This window comes from Cygnus atratus, unplaced genomic scaffold (assembly GCF_013377495.2).
Source record: "Cygnus atratus isolate AKBS03 ecotype Queensland, Australia unplaced genomic scaffold, CAtr_DNAZoo_HiC_assembly HiC_scaffold_44, whole genome shotgun sequence".
Lineage (NCBI taxonomy): Eukaryota > Metazoa > Chordata > Aves > Anseriformes > Anatidae > Cygnus > Cygnus atratus.
In genome coordinates, this window is record NW_026110040.1 from 1 (window position 1) to 22,380 (window position 22,380).

Sequence of the window (22,380 nt, forward strand, 5' to 3'; positions counted from 1 at the left end):
CCGCTCGTGCGCTATTGGTTGAGCTCTATCCGCCGCGCGGCCCACCCACCTGTCCCATTGGGCCGCGGGGACCGCCCCTCGCCCGGTCTCCGCGATCCGATTCGTGGAGGGGCCTCCTTCGGTCCCGCCCCCTCGGCCCTTCTGTTGTCACGCTTCTCTGCTGTCAATCACAGCCGGGCCCGCTTCTGATTAGGCGGCAGCGCGGGGCACGTTTTGGGGGCAGGAGCAGAGCGGTCGCCATGGAGACGGGGCTTGGTCCCGCTCTGCGAGCCTGACCTCTGACCCGCTGACCTATTCTTGACCTTTGACCCATGACGCCGACCTCAACTGTGACACCCCCCCCCCCCGCCCCCCCCCAAGGTATCCCCACATGTGCCTCTGGGTCCTCGCCCTGACCTCAGCTATGGCCCTTGACCCCAGCCGTGACCACTTCCCCTGCCCATGACCCTTGACCCAGCCAAGACCTTTGACCCCAGGCCTGACTTGCTCTCCCCCCTCCACACCCGAGCCCATCCGTGACCCCGAGGCACAGTGGAGGCCCCGCTGTACTCTACAGCAGTGAGGTGGGGTAGAGGCCCCAGCCCAGTGCCACTGCTCCTTTTCCACAGTTTGCCCCCAAAACCACCGAAAGCAGCACCAGAAGCCAGGCACGGGTCAGGAGCAACCAGCTGAACCCCGAGCCTGCTAGAACCAGGCCGCAGGCCTCCTCCAGCCCCACATTTCTCCATTTTCCTCCTTCCTACCTGATCCACAGCACAATTTTATTGCCAATTACGAAAGAGCCTTGCTCATGCGTTTCTCATCCAAAACAAAATCAAATCTGCTCCCACCCCAAAACCAGGGCCACTGCCGAGGACTCTGGATGGGCATGAGGACGTTCTGGGGAAAAAGATACCTTTTTTATACATGTCCCCCAACCAACCGGCACAGGCTGCAGCAAGTGGACGTGTGGCAGTGTGGAGGCTATTATGTTTGGAAAAGAAGCTTCCAGGACAAAAAAAAAAAAGTAGTATGAGATACTTACCTGCAGCAAAGGGGTTTGCTGCTCAGGAACGTGAGACCACCCGGAGGCAGGACAGTCGTTTACCCACCACGCAGATCAGGACCCGGTCTCTTTATGGGTAATAAACGTCCCTGGCACAGAGCAGTAGCAAGGTCGCATCTCACAGAGCTCATCTCCTCCCAGTGCCATCAGCTCACAGGGATCAGATGTCATTAGTAGGGCTGCAGAATCCGTGTCACTGCCCCCAGGGACCCTCGCTGCAGGAGAGGGTAGGGGCACAGGAACGCTCACAGCATTTAGGCTTCCCCTTCTGCCCATTCTGGTGCTGTTTACGTGCTGGTGGAGGTTTGTAAGAGCAGCTGTGGTGTCACAGCCACGGATCGATGCTAACCAGCTGAATCACAGCAAACACATGCAGCCTGGCATCCGGCAGGAAAGCTCGCAGTGCCACGGAAACAAATCTCTTTCTCCCTCATTTCAGGAACAGAATCCCGGTGATGATTGTGACAGCTTCAACTAAGCATTCACTGATACTGTGGCAACCTCAGGAGAGCCAGCTAGCTCCATCCACAGCACAGCAGAGCTGCAGTGCTGAAGGAAGGCTGAGCTGATCTCAAATAACAAGACAGGAGCTGTAGGCTGGCCTTAAGCCTCCACCACTCGGTGCTCTACTCGCTGCTCACCTCCGCTTTCAGAAATTAAGGCAGAGTCAGGGGTAGTCTCAGGGTAGTCCTTTATCTCCACCCACCAAAACATTCACCTCAAAATGAAAGCATTTTTACAAACAACACAATGCTGACACCACTTAGTTTCGCTCTGCATTAAAACACCGGGAGGAATATTACAGTCACATAGAAGTTAGGCAGAACCTTACAGCATACACTGCAGAAATTAAAACCCTGGAACCGGACTTCTGATGTTTCCAGACAGACAGCCTAAGGGGACAAACCACATCTTTGTTAAATATACAAAAGTTTCAAGGGGAAGAGATTTCATTTTGCCAGATTGTGACGTAGCACTGGTTTGTACACATGCTCAAAGGAAATTCTCCTAGTACAAAGCCATCTAAAAAACAGAGACTGCACAAAACCTAGCTACTAAAATGAAGATTTGGTTTAAAAAAAAAATCTATTTTCCAAAATCACTTTACAGGTAAAGGCTTCCACTGCCTAAGTGAGTTTAGTAGAATGGTAACTCAAAATGTGCTATGAAATTCACAAATACAGTTATGCTTTTTTAATTTTTTTTAAAAAGATGTCAGGTCTTTTTACACATCAGCTTTCCCATCCAACATTTTATTTACTCAGCATCCTCATCCCCTTGAGCAGCAGCTTCCTCGCTTTCTTTGTCCTCGTCTTCTACCTTCCCACCTTCTGGCTGCTGCTCTTCTTCCTCGTGGACAGATTCCTCTGCGGGTTGTGAAGTCTCCTCCGTGTCTTCTGCACCTGGCTCCACCTCTGTTTGTGCTTGGGGCTGTGCCTCAGTTTCTGTTTCTGTCCCTGTTTCTTCTTGCTCCTCCTCAATTTTAACTCCTCCTGCTTCTGGGTTCTCCCCAGGATCCTTGTTTTCGTCGTCTAGATTTTCCTCCTCCTCCTTGTTTTCATCGTCTAGATTTTCCTCCTCCTCCTTGTTTTCGTCGTCTAGATTTTCCTCCTCCTCCTTGTTTTCGTCTGCTCCTTCTGCTCTTCCTTCCTCTGCATTCCCACTGGTTCCCCCTTCTCCTTCCTCATGCTCCTCTTTTTCTTCTAGGTCATCTGTGAAAGGATTCTCACCCTGAAAGAGAATACACACATTTGCCTGCTGACAGTTTCTCTCCAGCTGCTAACGTCACACCTGAGGAGCTCATACTAGGTACACACCAGCTATGTGCAAACCCACCCAGAATTTATTTTTTTTTAATTACTAAGTGACTACCAAGTTCTGTGCAAGTGTGCGTGCTGAAGACATCATGCTGGAGGCCTCAGGATTTGGAGCAGTACGTGGGGCAGATGACATTTAGTCACCTGCACAGCAGAGGCTCGATGATCAATAGCAACCAGAGATCTGACATGGTTTCAGGATGCCCCAAACTACCCTGAGGTTCAGCTAAAAAGCACCCTCTGTAGTCAAACAGCAGCTACTGCGCAATTCCAACAGCACAACACTGTTGCTGCCTGCTTAACCCAACACTGAGCTGCTCTGCAAACACCTACCTTCAGGTACCGCTCCAGTTTCTTACTGATCAGTTTGTTGTTCAGAATACTTCTCGCGACTACTAGCGAGGATTTCTTGGACTGCTCCATCATGGCCTGCGAGAGAGTACAAAGGAAGCACACTAATTAGATTTTAGCCTGAATTAGCTGACAAGTCCAGAAATTACAGCCACAGCTGAAAACAGCCTACAGTGGCACCCCCCCAGAGCACGCTCAGGAATTTGGGAAGAGGACAACAATGTTTAAGAATTCTGCAGTTTTACGCATGTTCCCAAATTTTGTGCTGGATGTAGCTTTGGAAAGATTAAATAACAGGCAGCCAGGTAGGGACCCCTGGAGATGAACGGGCTGCCCAGGGAAGTGGGGGAGTCCCCATCCCTGGAGGTATTTAAGAGACGTGTGGCCGTGGAACTGAGGGATGTGGCTTAGTGATGGGACTCAGCAGGTCATATTGAAGGTTGGACTTGATTATCTTGAAGTCCTCTTCCACCCCAAGCGATTCTATGATTCTAAGGACGCATGGTTTGCTTCACCCAGCTCCACAGGTGGGATTATTTCAGCTTTCAGTCTCTGAGTATTGAAGTTTAAAGCCTGTGCGTTCTGATTCTGCTGACATGTGGGGAAACAACAACAGCAGAGTGCACTACAGGTAATTAAAACAAACCCATCCACATTTCGGCTCTGTTCTTGCAACTGAAGCCTACAAAACCCCCAATATGGGATTCCCATGGCAGGAAGAAGCCAGGCAGCGCACTGTGGGGGCCAGCCAGAGGCACCAGGCTGCACGCTCACCCTACGGTTGTGGGTTGTGGTCAAGAGACTTCAGGTGTTTCTGGATGATGCCGTACTGCATCGGGATGAAGAGGTCACATGCAGCACAGTGAGCAGCCTCTACCTTTTTAATAAAATGCTCCATGCCAACATCTGGAAAGGAAGGTAAGAACGGTATTAAGCCAGAATTCATTCGGGGGATTGCACTGGGATCCAGATTTTCCTGCAGCCTGCATTACAAACTCATTTTCAACACCCCCACTAGCATCCAAAGAGTCTTCCCAGGGAGTGGGACAGGAGCCAAGTTGAAAGCACATCACAGAGGCAGGTTAGCAGAATGCTGGTGGCTCACGTGTAAGCATGGCCGCACACCGCAACGATGAGCAGTGCGAGCTGCAGCTGCATCAGCACTGCGGGTACGAAAAAAAAAAAAGTCTCTTCAGCCTGCTAATCATCTAGCCAGCTTTGAAAGAGCTGGGTAATAACCTGAAGGGGCTGACGGTGCACTTGAACATACAAGGTTTTACTTTTCAGGCAACACCAGCAGGCTTCTGCATACTCACAACCTTCCATTTTCTTTTTTTTTTTTTTTCCTTTAAGCTATTTATAGCGTTTTTTTTTTTTTGACCAGGCAGCCAATACACGTGACAAAAGGAACTCTCTTCCATGCACCTGGGTAGGAACTCACCTTGCGTAAGATCTTGGTCCCTATAAATCTGCTGAATAACTGCATTAATGTCTTCAATTGCTTTACGGCGCTCTTCGGTTTTCCTAGTTTTATTAGCAACATATTCCTGTAAGGCAGAATATTTGTGTTAAGTCCTTTCTTTCCCTCCCCTCTCAGATGCATCTCTCTAGCCTGTTCATCCTCTAAGTCCTGCAAAAACCAACTGCACGTTGTCCCACACACAGTGCTGTGTTTGAGCACTTCCATCACCCACTCTTGCCATAAAACCCATGGTAATCAGGGATTTTCTCTATTTTCTGCCACTGCAGCCAGTAAGACCAGAGTTAAGTGACCTGTTCAAAGCAAGGAGGGCAGTCAAGGCATAGCTGGAATAGCAGCTCTGGTATTTTAGCCCAACTTTACCCCACCTCTTCTAGCAGCTTCACAGGCTGCTCAATTCGAAGTGGCATTTCAGCAGCTTTTCAGCCTCTCCAAAATAATAACAGCAAGAAAAAAGAAAAACCCTCTTAAGTCTGGGGGACTAACGTAACCGGAGGCTCACCTGGAGAAAGTCAGCTGTTTGTTGAGGCAGTTTGGTTCCGACAAACTTGAAGTGTTCCTTGTGGAATTTACTCTCGAGGTGACTGTTCATCTCATCGTCGTAGAAGGTCCGGTATTTGCATAAGGAACAAACAAACTGGATCCTGTTGAGACAGCTGGATGTGAACGGAAGGGATGTTCAATCCATTCCAGCTCTCTGCTCTATAAAGACTTGTTCACTGGATCTACTCCCTTGGTCTACAGTTAATGGGGAGCAGACAAAGCCCTACTCATACAAGACTTCAATCCTTTAAGCGTTTGTGGGATTATGCCCCAGAGACTTTCCCTTTTCTGTATCAGCGTGGAAGGATGCAACCAAAATTTCAAGGTTCATCTCAACCATAACACGTAAAATGTCACAGTCAAGGTGACTGGTAGGAGAGCAAAGCAGCTTCTATGAGGAAAAGGCAAAGCACTCGGAAAAGGAGGAAAAAAAGGAAGGACCCAGGCTGCGACTACTACTGTCCTCGCACAGAAGGAAGCAACATCACTTAAAGAAAAAAAAAGGTAATAAAAGGGAGACATTACCTTTCTACCATGCGATCCCGATGCCTCTTCTTTTGCCTCTCTTGAGTTTTCTTGCCCGCCTGCAATTTGCGTTTGATTTGACTGATCTCTTCTTGAATTGTTAAAGCACCTAAGTGTTTAAAGCAGGGTGTATTTCAGGGCACTACTTGAGGACACCACCTGATTAAAGAGAATTTCCCTGGACAAGTTTAGTAGTTGGCCCGACCGACACGCACAGCCTAGAGACACCTCTGAGTCAAAAGAAGCTGCTCCCTTGCAGTGCCTCCCTCTGGCCAATTACGAACGCACTTGATTTACACCACAGTGCCATCCATCTGGTGTGTTTGGGGAACGTGGCACGGGTGAAAGAAACACCCAAAGTTGTTTCCTCGCCCTTTATTTTAATTCACATTTACTCTTTCTGGTTTTACCAGGTTTTAAATTAATCGGTTATGGGTTTGATTTTTAAGTGCCACCCACTCTGAGTTGTTCGGCCTCATAATGAATACTGGCAATGCAACAGGAAAACAAAAATGGGTAAGGGGAACCAATTTACAGCACCATTATTTTTGAGATGGAGAAGCAGCTTCTCTGTCTGCCCGCCCCGGCGTACCCGCAGGCACGTCCCAGCAGCAGGGCAGTCCCAAATTTAGCTCCCCATCAGTAGAGTGGGCAGCAAGGACCCAGCACACATCTTGCAAGCAGCTCTCCTTCCAGCCCTCCTGCTCCTCTGGCTAGCTCAGCACTTCCACCACTACCCATGAAGCGGGACATGCCTGCAAAGCTCCATCCTCCTTCACAAGCCCAACGACTTCCCCAAATCTATGGCACGGCAAGAAATTGAATCCCACTCCCTACGCCCCAAGCTAGCAGCTTCCCCAAAGGGCCAACCTACCTTGAGCAAGGGCTCCAGCTCCTCCCTAGCAGGGCTTTTACAGCATTTCCTTATCCCTGAGCAGACACAAAGGATGGGATTCGTCTGACCGAATGCAGGCGTTAGAGCAGAGCTAGTCCCCTGTCCCTGCAGGGATCAGGCAGGTCTCATCCTGAAGAGCAGGTGAACCGTGCCCCACCTCTCTCCACCGGCCCTGGTGATGCATTCCCACTGAAGCCTCACCCGTGCCGAGCCCTGCCAGCTCTCCCTGGTGGTATCCCACCAGTAGCACTTAGCCCACCATCCCCAGGAGACTTTGGGGCATTTGCAGAAGCCAAAAGCACTCTTTGGGACGAAGCTGCGGAGGTCCAGCTTGGGTCACTGAGACACAGCGAGCCAGAAGGGACAGCGGGGCCACAGGGCAAGTGGAACGAGCCTCTAAGAATGGAAGGAGCCTGAATAAACTTGTGAGATTTAGCTGTAAATCCCCTCTGGCCACATCAGAGACCTCAGCTGGAGGTGGGTTATGCTCTGCGCGCAGCCTCAGAGCACGCACAAGCCCTTTGCACTCTGTTCTGTGAGCTGCCACGCATGCACACCAACTCACCTTTCTCAGAGTCTCTTCCTTCATCGTCTTCCCCCTCCTAAAATGCAACATCGGGATGTTAAGGCCATCCAAATGCACGCATTAGCCTATAGAGAGTGAATGTCTGTATGCTACCTCAAAATTTTCCTCTCGAACCCTCCCCAGGCGCTCCATGCGTGGCACAGAGGCGCAGCACCTCCAGCAGACCTGACCCTTAGCAGCCAGCACAGCCAAGGGATCCCAGAGCACATCGCAGGCAGATTTTGTTTTTTGCTGCCATCCATTTCCCTGCTGACCATGTTACTCGGTTTGGGAATAACGTGGGAGCCCAGTGACCCACCCTCATTAGCTGTAGCACCACTCCAACTGCAGCTTTTATCACGAGCAAGTACAAGTTTCTGAGAGTTACTTACACCTCTGGAACCCTCTTTCTCCTCTTTCTCTCCTGATTCTCCTTCGGTTCCCTCCTCTGAAAGGAGCAGCGCAGTCAGTATAGGCAGTAACCCAGCTAAGATCCCCCGTAACAGATTTACCACCACACAAAAGACGCAGTGAAGTGAGCCGAGTGTCAGACACCGAGAGTGGCAGCTTTGTGCCACTACTGACACAGCTGTGAAGCTGCTCTTACCGTTGTCAGAGTCCGAGTTATCGGAGCCATCCGTCTTTGCCGCCTTGCTGTCAGGTTCATCGGAGCTGTTGGTTTGCTTTCGCTTCTTTGCGGTGAGGTCTTTCTTCATTTTCTTCTTTTGTTGCTGCGAAAGAAGAGAACGGTTAATCCCCGCCGTAAAGACAAGTGCCCTCCTCATCCAGCAATGTTTTATTTTACTCATTTATAGCTGAGTTTTAATAATTTACTCATTTATAAGCATCCTGCACACACAGGTATGTTTCCAACGGGCAGAGGTGATAAGACAGGACAAAATCCACCACCAGCACCTCTATAATATAAGAGATTAAACCCCAAATAACCGTGACGTTCTCCTACCTTTAGGAAACAAAGTTTTTAGATTAAAGCATCGCACACACGAATACTGCTCTGTGGCTCAGCCTTGGTCTACTTTGGAGAAAAAAAGCTACGAAGCCAAGCCAGTAACATGCAGAACTGCACATTACCACTTCCCAGAGCACATTCTGGAGCCATCTGTAGGGTCTGTTGGGAAGCGTTTAGCTCAAGACTAGGCAGGCAGGAGGATACTGCAACAAGTACTTACTTTGAAGTCCGAGTCCCACATTTTCCAGTTCCTCCTCATGCGTTGTTTCATCATGCCTCCTCCGAAGCGCATGTTCCCCGAGAAGCCTCGCATGCCCTGGAACATGCCAAGTTCGGGGATGATGTTGTGGGAGAAGAGGGACGGGAGCCGGGAGGAACCGTGGGGGCCGAGGCCCCGTGCCCCCATCCCCTGCGGCGGCTCATTCCACTGTCCACCCATGCGCCCGGAGTAGGACGAGGCCATGGGTCTGTTATTGCGCCCATCGCGCGCCCAGTTCTGACCCCGTTGGCCAAAGTTGTCCCGCGCCCTGTTCTGGTACTGGTCCCTGCGGTTCCCGTAGAAGCTGTCGTAGTGCCCTTCGTAATGCCCGTCGTAGGGGCCATCGTAGTGCCCGTCGTAGGCGTTGTCATTGTCATGCTCGGCCTCGTTGTAGTCATAGCCAGATCTGTAGAGGTCACGGTCATTCATGGAAGACCGTGAATCGTAGGACTCGTACGAGTCATACCTGTGGGCGAGGAAACACCCATGCGGTACGTTAGAACCCACCAAGAAACAACAATGGAGGCTAAGCAAACAAAACCCTTCAGAATAGATTTTTCTTGTTTTTTAACTATCAGATGCGCCGCAGAACATGGCAGTTTTTCTCTCCCTGGCTGGGACAGGGGCTGGGGCACGGCACAGACCAGCCAGGGGCGGTTAGCGGCTGTAACACTTCTGTTACACCTCTACACATGCCGGAGGAACCACAGACCTTTAGACATGGAAAAACCAAAACACACCTGATGCCAGGGAGCCCCTCAAGCCACCCTTTTGGGAGCGTCCAAGCTGGTTTAGAAGCACCCCAAATGCCAAGTTGGCCAAAGGTTCCCTCCCCAGCTGAGGCTGGGGACTGCCAGCCCTGCACGGACACAGCCCCGCTTCCAGAGTGTTGGGAGCACTGGAGCAAAACGAGGAGCTACTCAGCAGCATGACAAGATTCCCTTCAGCCCCTGCGCTGCCCAGAAATCCTCCCAGGAACAGTGGGATCAGCTGCTCAAGAAGGACTTTGATATCGTTAAAGGCTTATTATGAACTCTGTCCTTCCCTGCTGCCCCCATAACAGCCTCCTGTCCACACAGGGGCTGTTTTCCTGAATGGGAAGCTGACACGTGCCACAACTCACGTAAAACTAGTTTTAATTGATTTTTTCCCCACCAGGAAAGGAGCTCGTAGAGGATTTTTAGCCTTACGTTGTTCAGCAGTCAAACTGCAAGCGGCGGTGGCGCACCCTTCGTGCTGGAATTAGAGACGGGCGTGCCTGCATCGACCGGAGAGGAGAAAACCCAAACCCAGCACCGTGTCGGGCTTCAGACACCAAGCTACCAGCCCTCGTGAGCATGGAAATAAGGAGGAGATGGGGGGGGAGGACATCATCCCTGCTCTGAAGGAGCTCCAAAGTGGCCCCATTCAATACGGGATAAGACGTTGGGGCTCCAAAACATCCTGTCACCGACGGCAAGCTACCACTGTCCAGCGACAAGGCAGCCCAAGCAGCTCCTTTCCTACTCTATCACAGAACGGAGTCAACACTCCAAATTATCTACTTTGCTCTCTTATCGTGTTTCTCATTCCTTCACGTGCCAGAAGTGGGAAATTTTCGCCTTTTAATAAAAGCAAGGCTGGTGGTCCATCACCCTCCGGCACAGAGGTGCCAAATGGGTAGAAACACAGGCAGCAGCGTGTCGGCCACACGCTCTACAGGATCAAAGCTCACAAGCCCCAAACGATGTTTGAAGAGACAAGGATCCCAAGAATAATTTGCCAATCCCGCTCAAAAACTGCTTTGTGTGGTTAAAACGAGTGACTGACCAAAACAGATGGATTTGATGTAGCATTACTGATGTGTTTTGTTAGAAACTTTGTTTCTACAAGCGTAGGAATGCAGAAGAAAACTGTCACATTATATTTTGTTAACATTTACTTCCCAGTTTTACTTTGTTCCATGTATTATTGTACCTTAAAAAACCTGTAATATGTAGCTGCTCTGCAGAAATACTCAAGCCCGGCTCAAAGCTCAGAGCAAGATAATACTTGGGAAGTCTTTGGGGCAAAGCATCCTGTTTGTTAGCACTGAAACACTGACAGAAGTCAGCAAGGAGTTAACTAGAGCCAAATATCTGAAATATTGGCTACAAAGACATCCCTGAAGTAGCAAAAAATCTGTACATCAAAGCTAGTAAATTAAACTCAGACCAAGAGGCACAAAACAGTGCCTCTTTTTCCCTTCATATTGCTCTAGAAGTTCTTAAGCAAGAACATGAAGGAGAACAAGAAGAATTCTTTTTAGTCTTGTTGAAGAACATGAAATTTCCCCCACTGGTGGAAAACACTCGACTTTTAAGTACCAAAGACGAATTTTTTGGCAAGACATCGATGCCGACCGGGCGCGAGACCTTTCACCAGCGCTGCACTCACCTGTCTCCGCCCGAGCCGTAGTGTCCTCCTTGCATCGTGTCCGTGTCCAGGTGCGACACCATGTCCAGGCGCTGGTTCATCTTTGCTATGATGGCGTCGGCACCGCCGGAGGCGTCAGGGTTCATGTCGACGTCCGAATTGCCCATTTCCCAGGAGTTTGAGGTGGCCATGCCATAGCCGTAGTTGCCCGAGTTATCCTGCCCGTACCCATAGCCATAACTGTACCCCTCATACCCTGGAACAAAAAATGAGCTGCTTTTATTTCTGGTTATTAACGCTTCAATTTCAATTCAGATGCAAAACCACCCCTGCAATCACCACAGGGAATTTAAACAAACAAACAAAAACTGATACAAGCCTGATAAAGCTTTAAATTTGGCCTTTTCTTCCCTGTCCCTTTTACGTGCTGGCACACGTGTAAAGGTGTGCACGTAGCTTGGAATTCTGCAGAGCTCCTTCTGCTGTCTTCCCGGCACTGAATTTATATCACAACCTGCGCTAACCTGGCTCAAACCATTCCAAGTGACGGCTTTTTTAGGGGGCCGAAAAAAAAATAGTATCTTGACTAGAACAGGTTTTCCTGCACACACAGCATCAGGAACAGCAGCAAAGAAATTGTTCTGTTTGTTCTGTGGAGTTCAACAAGAACTTTAAAATAAAAGAAAGTAGCTGCAAAAAAAAAATAGAAAGACACAATGCTACACAGGCTCTGTGCTACAGCAGGACTCTTGTTCATCACCAACCTCAGCGTGTCTCCCACAGGATCAGCAAACACATTTGAAGCTAAGAAACCAATCTGTCAGAAAACTACTCAAGTTTTTACCGCACTTACCTCTGTTTGTTTCAGAGTTCCAGTCTCCATAACCTAGAAAAGAAGAAAAAAAGCTGCTAGAGGCTTATTTATTGCGGTTTGATTGCAGCCAAAGATATTCTTGTTACCTTGCAGCGAAAAAGAGCGGCACCCTGAAAAGCCAAGTATGAAACGAGCCGGACCAAAACATCACCCTGGCAATGACAAGCAGGACATGGCCCCCAGAAAGCAACATCCTCGCTCAGATTTTGCGAAATCTGAAGCTCAAGCTGGGTTCCTGGCATTGAGGGCAGTAAACACTGATTTTTGAACTATTTCTGAACCTAGCGAGACCCCAGTGGGAAGAGCAAAAGCTTTTTGCTGGAGACAGAAGGACCCGCTGCAGGCTGGACGTGCCCGAATCCCATCCTGAGGCTGCCATGTGCCCCGTGCTCCTCGCTGTCACACCAAACCTCCCAGGCCACACGTTTGCCATTGCTTCCAAAGCACTTTTAGCCCCCGCGGCTTCGGAAGGGGTTGGGACACCCCCGGGTGCGTGCTTCCAGCTGTGTCAGCCCCACGGCTGAGCGTTTTGTAGGTGAAGCACCGGGTCTGGCATCCCTCGTGGAACCACGCCGCTCTGACAGGAGCCTAAAAAGCAGCACTGGGACTCGCCGAGGAAGTTTTAATCCCACCACAGACCAACCTGGAGCCTCCTAGGCCTGACATTCAGGTGCCCTTTCAGGGCAAAACGCTTCTCGACACCCTCTCACGCTTTGCCTTTGGGGGAAAGCAGCTGAAAGGTGCAGAATTCGGGAGAGGAAGACCCCCGAGGAGCCACAAGCGACCCGGGCACCCGATAGAAACCGTTAGCCAGCAATAATTACAAAACCAATTAGTCTCATTAGTGGCCGTCGGCTTTGGGGAAGGTGCCGCTGCCTTGCGGGTACTTGGGGGGGGGGGGGGTCCCTACCGAATAGAAACTCCTTATTCCAAAAGATAAAAGGAATCGGGTATTTTTATGTCCCTACGGCGTGAGGTGAAGCCGTTCCCACAGCGAGGACGTACCCAGGCTTCCCCTGTGCCACTGGAGAACCGAGAGGAGGCTTCGATGGAGGAGTAAAAGACATGAAAGGAGCAGGAATCGAGGGAAGGAGCAGGGCGGACTCGCAGGGAGACAGACGACAAACTCCCCTCCGTGCAAAAACAGGGGGAAAGCTGGTGAATTTGGGCAAAAATCGGGGAGTTTAGACAAAAACCTCCTGAATTCGGGCAATAAAAGGGGAAAACCTCAGGAATTTGGCCAAGAGCGAGGGGAAACCCGGGGAATTAGGGAAAAAACCTCGTGAACTTGGGCAAAATCCGGGGGAAAACCTCGAGAATTTGGGCAAAAACCTCCTGAATTGGGGCAAAATCGGGGGAACCTCGGGAATTTGAGCGAAATCGGGGAAAATCCTCGGGAATTTGGGCAAAAACCAGGGAAAGCCTCCTGGATTCGGGCAGAAACCTCCGGGATTCGGGCACAACCACCCCGTTTTCCATCACCGAGGGCGGCGCCGGGCGGCGCCGGGCGGGTTCCGGGGACCGTTCCCCTCCGCCCCTCGGGCCCCGGAGCTCCGGGGGCTCGGGAAGGCGCCGCCGCCGCCTCGGGGCCCCCCCGGGAGCCGCCGCCCGGTCCCCGCGGGGCCGCCCCCGCCGCCATCTTGCGCCGCCGCCCTCACCTGAGTAGCTCATGATGGCGGCGCCGCCGCCCGCTGCCGCCTCCTGCGCCAGACGGTAACGGCGGCAGCGCCCCGCCTCCCCGCCTCCTATTGGCCGGCGGGGCTCCGCCGCCCACCTCTGCGCTGCCGTCATTGGCCCGGCCTCCCCGCGACTCGCGCTCCTATTGGCTGTGTCGGGACGTCGCTCACCGCTCCCTGGCGTTCCACAGGGCGGCCCCCTCGGCGATTGGTGGGTGCGGGTGTCAATCGCCGCGCCTCCGGCGGTTTCGCAATGGCCCCGGGGAAGGAGAGCGCTGATTGGTCGGTGCCACCGTCACCTGGCGGGAAGGCGTTACCGCTTTGGTTCTGGGCTCTGATTGGCCAGCTGAGGGGAGGGCCGAGCTTTGCCTAGGCCAATGGCGTGGCGGCCCCGCCTCGAGCCTCCAGCGCCGCCACAGCGGCTCCAGGGCGGCGCTTGGCCCCGCCCCTCCCCTGCCGCCATTGGCTGCGGCCGCCGGCGGGCCCCGCCCCCGATGGGCGCGCGCGCGCGCCCAACCCGCGTGGGGGCCGCGTGCCGGCAGGGGGCACGTGACACCGCCGCGTGGGTGGGGACACGCGTGGGGGTGCGGGGGGGACACGCGTGGGGGTCTCACGCTGGGGTTACCCAGAGCGCCCCCCCACGTGTCTCCTGTGGGTGGCCCCGAGCTGGCGTCACCCCTGGGGGATGGGGCAGGGGGGGGCTGTGGGGCTCGGCCACGGGTCAGCGTCCCCCTGCCACCGGGACACATCCCAACCCCAGTGCCCCCTGCCACCGGGACAGGTCCCACCACTGGTGGCCCCATGCCCCAGGGATGCGTCCTGACTGCGGTGCCCCGCTGCCACTGGGGCACATCCTGGTATCGGTGTCCCCATGCCACCGGAACGCATCCCGAGCCCGGTGTCCCCGCATCACTGGGACACATCCTAACTCTGGTGTACCCACACCCTCAGACACAGCCTGATGCCACTGTCCCCACACCACTGGGCCGTGTCCCAACCCCGGTGTCCCCACACCCTTGGACACGGCCGCACCGTGAGCCCTTAACGATGTCACAGCTCCCGTGTTTAACGGGCATGGCCTCACCTGGACCTCGGCCTCCCCTTTTCCCAGGACACAGCCCACCCCTTGAGGACACATCCCAACCCTGTTGTCCCCACCACCAGGGTGACAACCCATGGCCACCCAACCCCTGTAGGGCCACGTTTCCACCACCGCCCCCCTTCCAGGTGAGGGTTCGACCACCCCCGTGGCCCTAAAACATCTTGTTTCCCCCAAAAGAGCCTCTGCGGGGACCCCACAACGGCTGGAGCCAGGGGCCACTACCCACGCACCACACTCCAGCCTCCTGGGGGTTGTTTCCAGAAGAGTTTAATCTAATGTACATATTCCCGGGTACATTAATAACCAGAATATGCCCGATGAAAAAAGTTAAAAGGTCAATTTCCCTCTGAGCCGTGCTGGGCTCGGGACTTGGAAATAAAAATGAATACTCCTTATTTTTTCCTCTACACAAAACTAGAGTTAAAAAAGTCAAAGGTCTATGCAGCTAGACAAGGAAAAAAAAAAAAAAAAAAAAAACAAAAAGCAACAGTGAACGGGGCTGGGGAGGGGAGACAGCAGCGCCGAGCCCATGTGCGGCTCCACCGTAGCCGCTCAGGGATGGGAGCGGGGTTGGAGAAATGGCCCTGGCCCCGTGGCCGCCGCCACCGCTCCCCGGCCCCCACTGGGGGCTGGTGCCCACCGCTGCCCCTCCGACTGCCGCCGCCCAGCGTCACCGGTGCCGGGAGCCCGCGGTCCCGTGTGAAATGGGGGTGGGTGGGTGCAGGGGGGGACCAGAGGGCAGCGGGACGAGGCGGGAGCGGTAAATCCGTGACTTGCCGTTTAATGTGGGCAGCGTTTTGCCTCGGGGGAAGGGGAGCTGGGCAACATGCAACCCCGGAACGGACTCCGACACCTACGTGAGCTAAATTCATCGTCTACGCAAATCGAATATACAGTAACTCGAGGGCCATATACAAATCCACAGCGCTCGCCAGGCCGAGCCGCTCCCCTCCCTTCTGGCGCGGCGTCTCGCTCCCCCGGCCCCGAACCGGCAGAAGCGGCCGCAGCTCCCGCGTCTTTGGGCTAAACCGGCCCCGCGGCCGGGAGTGAGGGCGCACACCCGCCGCTGGCGTACCCCTGCCCCGTCCCAAGCCAGGGAACCGGCCTCGAGTGCCACCCCCCCGGCGGGACCCCGGCGCAGAGTATGAACTCCACTGCCGGCGGAGGGGCGTCTTGTTCCATGTAGTGCTTGTGGCCGGGGCCCCCCAAAGCCTGGCCGGAAAACCGTGCGCCGGGTTTGGGGGGCTGAGGTTTGCTCCGTGGGGGGACGTGCAGGCACGGGAGGGGCGGAGGGTGCCCCGGGGCGGCTCCATCGCCGAGCCTCGGCTGGCTCCGTTACTGAGCCTCAGCCACGGCGGCGGGCTCGGGGGCCGGGGCTTCGCCCCGCAACGGGTCTGCTTTGGAGAAATTCATTTCCAGGATGTGTCGCTGGAGGTGCCGCACCCACTCCTCCTGGATGGAGAGGGGCCCCTGGAACTCCACCTCGCAGAACCTGTGGGGACAGCGATGTCAGCCGGGCTCTGCTCGGGGTTTGGCTGAGGCTCCTCCATCGGCCCTGTGGGGGCAGCCGCCAGCGGAGACCCCTGGAAAGCGTGGTCCGCCCGGGGCATGGGGCGAGGAAGGGCAACCGCAAGGACTCGGCACGCTGCCCTCTCCGGAAGGAAACCCCCCCCGGAGCTGACCTACCTGCACTTGAGGGTGTAGATGTTACCCACAAACTTCACCAGGGATGTCTGCGGCGGGCGGGGGACCAGGGAGGGCACCGGCCTCATCCTCGGCGGCGGCTGGCGCGTCTCCTCCATCTTCTGCTGGAAGTCGGCCCCTTCCTCCTCCCGGTGCAGGGGGTTATCCAGGGGCCTCGCTTGCCTCCGCTCAAACTCTGCGGGGGGAGAACAAGGGACAAAAACGTGTCACAGCAGAGGGGGCACAGTGCAACGGTGCAGCACGGCCTCTCTGCTTGCAGCCATGGGGCTCCCGGGATAGGGAACAGCCTCCACGTGTCTCTTGCCAAAGGGAACCGGGTCCCTGAAGAGTGGAGTGGGGGGGATCTCGGGTAGAGAGCTCCCCCCACACCCCAGGGATGGGCAGAGGGGATGGGGCAGGGGGTTCTCGGTGCTCTGCCAGCTCCCTCTGGTGCTGGAGCCCCCCCTCTGCTGGCTGGCTCCCAACTCACTGTGGATATTCGGGCGCTGATGCTCCTCCATCTTCACCAGCGAGAGGGGAGAGGTGACCATGGGTCGCTCACCGCCGCTTCCCCCATCCAGGATCTTCCCGGGCTCGCCGTGCGCCAGGTCTGCGGCCAACCCCTTGCTCAGCAGGGCCACGCCGCCGGGCTGCAGGCTCAGGGGCATCCTCCGGGCGCCATCGTGGTCCCGGGCGTGCGAGGAGTTGCGGAACTTCTTGGTGAAGGGCCGGCCGCCCTGGATGTAGCTGCGGTAGGCGCCAGCTTTTTGGGGCCGGTGCCGGATCCACTCGCTGAGCGTCTCGATGGGCGAGCCGTTGACGCACCACTCGGTGACGCCGAACTGCCGGAGGTGTGCTCGCGCGTGGCTGGCCAGTGCCTTGCGGTTCTCGAAGTAGAGGCCGCAGAGCTCGCAGCAGGCTTCGCTGGCTGGGGGCGCGGGGCAGGGGGTGAGCAGGGGACTTGGGGACGGATCCCCACCCCATCCCGGCTGTCTCCCTGCCACCACCCATTTGCGGCCGCAGGAGGGAAATCCCCCCTCTGGTTTTTGTCACAGATGAGCTCCAGGAGGGTCCTGCTGGGGGTCTGGTGAAGGCACCAGCCAGGGGAGGCTCCAACGAGACAGGCTAACCGGGACTGGGGTCAGCAACCAGTCCCCAAATCTCCGCTCGCCTTTCCCTGATGTGTTCTAGGTCCCCCGCTGGAGACACCTGGAGCAAGAAGCTCGCTCCTGACATCCCAGCACGATGCCACGCAGACAGGCAGACCGTGACCGCTGCGTGACAAATGTCCAGCTCCCCCCGCAGCCCCTGGGGACCCCCAAACCCCACCGCGGGCCCTGCCACGCACCTCCCCGTGCGTCCTCACTTACACGTGTGCGCGGGTTTGTCGTGCACGGACTTGGTTTTGAAGGGCAGCTCAGTCTGGATGTACGCCTTGTGCTTCACCTCGGCATGGGGACCCAGCCGGTCGTCCTGCAGCGGCCGTTTGGCAGACAGCGGCGTCAGGAAGCTGCCCTGGGGTTTGCTGGTGAGCGACGACAGCGAGAGCTCCCGGTTGATGCTGGAACTGCCGGGGCTGGGTTTCCCCGTCCGCCCTCCCAGCGGAGGCAGGGCCATGCCCTGCAGCATTTTGCTGGGGGACTTGGGGTCTGTCCCCTCCTCCCCGAGAGATTTGGGGGGCTCGATGCTGGAGGTGTGAGGCTCCTTCTTGATGACGCAAGGCTTGGATTTCTTCTTGAGGATCTCCCGCAGCGTGTCGATGGGCGAGCCGTTGACCGACCACTCCGTCACCCCCATCTGCCGGAGGTGGGAGCGAGCGTGGCTCGACAGCCCCTTGCGGTTCTCGAAGTACTCGCCGCAGAACTCACAGCGGATGTCCCGCACCGGGTCAGCTCGGGAGGCTGCAGGGAGAGAGGGGCGGCGTCAGGGGGAGCAGGGTTGTGCCTATCCCTCCAAACCTCCCCCCACAACCCATAGAAGAAGCTGGGAACCCAGGAGCAGATCCCGCAGCAGGACCCCAAAGCACCCAGTGATGGCTAAGGAGAATACACAGCCCCTTCTCGGAGCAAGACGTATCACAGAACCATAAAATGGTTTGGGTTGGAATAGACCTTAAAGCCCGTCCCAGTTCCAGCCCCCTGCCACAGGCAGGGACCCCTCCCCACCAGCCCAGGCTGCCCAAACCCCATCCAGCCTGGTCCCAGGCACTTCCAGGGATGGGGCACCCACATCTTCCCTGGACAACTTGCTCCAGTGCCTCACCACCCTCACGGTGAAGAATTTCTTCCCTTTATCTAATCCAAATCCATCCTCTTTTAGTTTAAAGCCATCACCCTTTGTCCCTATCGCTACACCCCCTGTCAGAGTCCCTCCCCAGCATTCCTGTAGCCCCCTTTAGGTACAGGAAGACCACTACGAGGTCTCCCCAAAGCCTTCTCGTCGTACTGAACAACCCCAACTCCTTCAGCCTTGCATTTCAGATCCCACATCCCCAGCACAGAGGGAGCGCGGTCCCACCCGGCCCCTGGATGGGGAGAAGGCAAGAGCCACGCACTTACAGAGGTTCAGGGGAGACATCTCCTCCCGCGGGGACCAGGCTCGGTCGGAGGGGTGGGGGTCTCCGTGGAGGCCTCCTGACATCATCTCGCGCTTGATTTCCACCCTCAGCTGGTCTTGTTTGAGCTTCTTCTGCAAGGAGGGAGGAGAGAGGCCTGGAAACATCTTCCGGGCAGTAGGAGGTGGGGACGAGGTAGGAGACTGCCCCAGGGGACTGCCTGGTTGCTGGACCTTCTTGGCGAGGGTGGGGATGTGAAGCTCTCCAGGACCCCGAGGCTCCAGGGGTCCCATGCTGCCCAGGAGGGTCTTGGCCATGGCTTTCTGCCCGGGGCCGGCGGGGTTGGAGGCGCCGCTCCGCGGCTGGGCTCGGCGCTTGAGGATCTCCCGCAGCGTGTCGATGGGCGAGCCGTTGACGTACCACTCCGTCACCCCCATCTGCCGGAGGTGGGAGCGAGCGTGGCTCGACAGCCCCTTGCGGTTCTCGAAGTACTCGCCGCAGAACTCGCAGCGGATGTCCCGCACCGGCTCTGACCCAGAGGCTGCGGGGAGAGGAAAGGGAGAATCGTGACTATCGGGCCAGGTGGCCGGGCAGGAGGACGCAGCCCGGCGGTGCCAAGAACGTCCCCACCAGGGCAGCCCAAAGCCAAAGCCGTGCGCCCAATGAAGCCTGTCCTTAACTGGACATGGAAGCGAGCAGGATCAAACCCACCGCATTGACGCGTGGAAAGCACAGCACTGCGTCTCCGCAGCCCCCTCCCCAAATCTCCTGCCTCCATGAGGCCCCAGATCTCAGCACGTTTCTGACAACAAAGAGGAAGGAGATGAAGGTTTGGCTGCTGAAAACAAGCTGCCACCTGAACCACACAGCGTCCTGGAGGGGAACACGTGGCAAGACCTCCACCCCAAGCGGGTGACCTGCAGCCCCTCACGACTCCACACCAGCTCAAGGAGACGAGTGTGTGATTTAAGCGGTCCCTGATGGGGAATCAAGGCAGATCCCTGCCCCAAAGAGAGGTGAGATGCTGCCAGCAGCAGGCAGGAGTCGGGGAGAGGTGTTCAATGCCAGGATGCTCAGGGAGCGTTGTACAGGAGGGGGGATGTGGCCAGAAGGTTTGTTTCACCGCCTCAATTGAGGTGGCAACAGGCTGGTCTGGGTTTTGGGTGCTGCTGAAGCGAGGCCAGGAAGGGACAGGGCAGCAAGAAGGGACAGCGACGAGAGGGGACCCACAGAGATGAGGCGGATGCGTTGCAGCACCCAAAAGAAGGGAGATCTGCTGACTTGAGCTGTGGGAGCCGCAGATTCTTTGGGCCAGCTTTGGGGGCGGCTCCACCCTCCCCAGTTTAGGGAGAAGAGGGACGAGGCGCTTTTGAAGCCTTTGCTGTTGATGAGGTCATTTAAACCTGGCTGCAAGGAAGAATGAGGGCTGAACGCTGCATTTTCTGACTGCTGGTGGAGAGCACCTCTGCTCCTGCAAACCCAGCCACTGCGGCTGTCCCCATCAGCTGGCCCAGCCGGGGGATGTGCTGCAAGTCCCAGAGCACTTTGGTTGGGAAAAGCACGATAGCAGTCAAGATGGAGCAGCTTCACAGCCCCAGCAAGAGCCAGGAGAAACCCTGCAGGGTCTGCAAACCCCCAGCCCCTTGGTGCCGAGGGATGTGAGGTGTTAAAGCCGCGCTCGGCGCTCTCAGTACAAGGCAAGGACTGAACCCAGCAGACAGACGCCCTCTTCTCCATGGGCTTTGTTGCAGGGAATGGCTCCAAACGTGGTGCAATTCATATGGGGAACTGTCCTAAGAGACCGGCAACGCATGAGGTCTCCCAAAGACCTGGCTGGGACTGGACTTACGGCTGGGAAACACCGGGAGGCATGAACCACGCGCCTGTGGGGTCGCAGCACAGGTCCTTCCCGGCAAGCCTGCGCATTGAGTGAGCGGGGAAACAGCAGAGAAAACCTGAGACGCGACCAAACCCCACGTGCTGATGCAAGGCTGGGTACCGCTGCCAGCCACCAAGGCCCCGCAACCACATCTCGGACCCTGCCGACCTCTCTGCCGGTCTGTGAGCGAGCAGGAAAGGGTCAAGACACACTTTAGAGCGGATGTTTGTGCCCTCTGCGATCGCTCTTATTGCAGGACACAACCCGAGCGCCTGGTTCCAGCTGGAGGAGGGTCTCCTATGTGCTCTGGAGGAGGCCAGATGGTTTTTGCAGCAACACAACCCTGGATGTGGGCTGTTCCTGCTGCCCGGCTCTGCTGGGCACGGCCAGCAAAAAGGATGAAGAACGAACGGGCCAGAGAGGTCGAACACTTCCAACTGCTTAGGAAAAGGTTGCCAGCAAGATCTGGCACTGTTGGAGAAGAGTAAAAACCAGCGGGCTCCAGGGGTGGACAGCACGCTCCGTGCCCAGCTGCAGACAGAGACACAAAGAGCTCAGAGGGCAGAGAGCCAGCGAGAGGGAACAGTTTTACTGAAATCACGACGGGGAATGAACAGAAGCCCAGACAACGAGGGCCGTCCCCTTCTGACGGTCGTGACAGAGCAGCACGATCTCCTGCTGCATCCTCGGGCGCGGCAGCAACCAAACGCTGCCTCCTGCACCGAACTCTCCCGCCCCAGCACCAAGCAAAGGGATGCTCAGCGTGCCAGGAGAAGCCAGGGGTTTCCCTCTCTCCATCTCTGCCACCTGAGACCTCATGGGAAACACTGACGGTAAAAAAAACAAACAAACAAAGAGACTCACTCAAATTGAGAGGTCCTTCCTCATCCGCCTGCGGCCACTGTGCCTTCGGGGAGCTCTGCAGAGGGCTCAGCGAGAGCTTGGAGCTCTTATCCTCGGGGTTTTTCGGAGAGGGGGACCCCGAGAGCGCTGACGGCACCTTCTTGAGGATAGGGGACCCCGGCTGCGAGAGGCTTTTGGAGAAACCCGGGGGGGATTTGATGGCTTTGTTGACGGGGCCGTCGGGCGGGCGCTCGCCGCCCTTGCCGAGCGCCAGGAGCGCGGGCCGCGGGGAGCCCGCCGCGCCGTCCTTGGGAGAGCCGGATTTCTTGACGAGGGTGGGAGACATGGGGCTGCCGTCGGGTTTGCCCTTCTGCTTCATCAGTTCGTAGAGCAAGTCGATGGGGGCCCCGCTGCTCTCCGACTCGGCCACGCCGAGCTGCCGCAGGTGAGAGCGAGCGTGGCTGGAGAGGCCTTTGCGGGTTTCGAAGCAGGCGCCGCACACCTCGCATGTCGTGAGGTTCTGGGCTGCAGTTAGAAAAAAAAAGAGAGGGAGTCAAGGCTCGTCACGGTCACCAGGTGCCACCACAGGAGATTTTACTGTCCCGAGCCCTCATCTCACACCTCGAGGCTCTCTGCTTACCCCTGGGGAAGCCAGGAATTAACCAGGGAAGGGAGAGGAGAGCTGCAAGAGGACAAAGCGCGCTGCTCGTGCGCGCAGCTCTGCCATTCTCCCTGCTCAAGGCTGGCGGGGACGCTTTTGGATGTGATTTTGAAAGCCCTGCCCATGGCCCACCAGTCGCTGGCAGGCTCCAAAAGCTGGCAGTGAGGGAGGGGACCTCGAGTGCACCTCATCACCGTGCATCGCTGTTTTGGGAACTGGGAGCACTGAAAGGGACAGGAGGGACTGACCGAGGTGGTGCGGCAT

The 22,380-nt window shown here is 56.0% G+C and overlaps 2 protein-coding genes across 5 annotated transcripts in view; both read right to left on the reverse strand.

Annotated features, from left to right (window-relative positions):
• Positions 1–1,719: 1,719 nt before the first annotated feature.
• On the reverse strand, positions 1,720–13,478 carry AKAP8L (A-kinase anchoring protein 8 like). Its single transcript, XM_035571897.2, is given in 14 exon segments — positions 1,720–2,776; positions 3,196–3,291; positions 3,988–3,999; positions 4,001–4,119; positions 4,655–4,760; positions 5,196–5,337; positions 5,762–5,870; positions 7,222–7,258; positions 7,614–7,669; positions 7,829–7,952; positions 8,412–8,916; positions 10,866–11,100; positions 11,698–11,730; positions 13,377–13,478. Coding segments are annotated over 14 exon segments (2,061 nt in total). The 5' UTR covers positions 13,390–13,478; the 3' UTR covers positions 1,720–2,302.
• Positions 13,479–14,749: 1,271 nt separating this feature from the next.
• Positions 14,750–22,380, reverse strand: part of WIZ (WIZ zinc finger) — a 50,118-nt gene continuing 42,487 nt past the window's right edge. For 3 of the 4 annotated variants that reach the window (XM_035571899.2, XM_035571898.2, XM_035571900.2), the window contains 6 exons: positions 21,477–21,980; positions 18,738–19,274; positions 17,550–18,080; positions 16,670–17,107; positions 16,183–16,375; positions 14,750–15,988 (listed from right to left, as the gene is read on the reverse strand). In XM_035571899.2, the coding sequence (XP_035427792.1) occupies positions 15,832–15,988; positions 16,183–16,375; positions 16,670–17,107; positions 17,550–18,080; positions 18,738–19,274; positions 21,477–21,980 (2,360 nt within the window). In that variant the 3' untranslated portion in view covers positions 14,750–15,831. The remainder of the gene's footprint in view (positions 15,989–16,182; positions 16,376–16,669; positions 17,108–17,549; positions 18,081–18,737; positions 19,275–21,476; positions 21,981–22,380) is intronic. The other variant, XM_050716836.1, reaches the window with a different exon arrangement.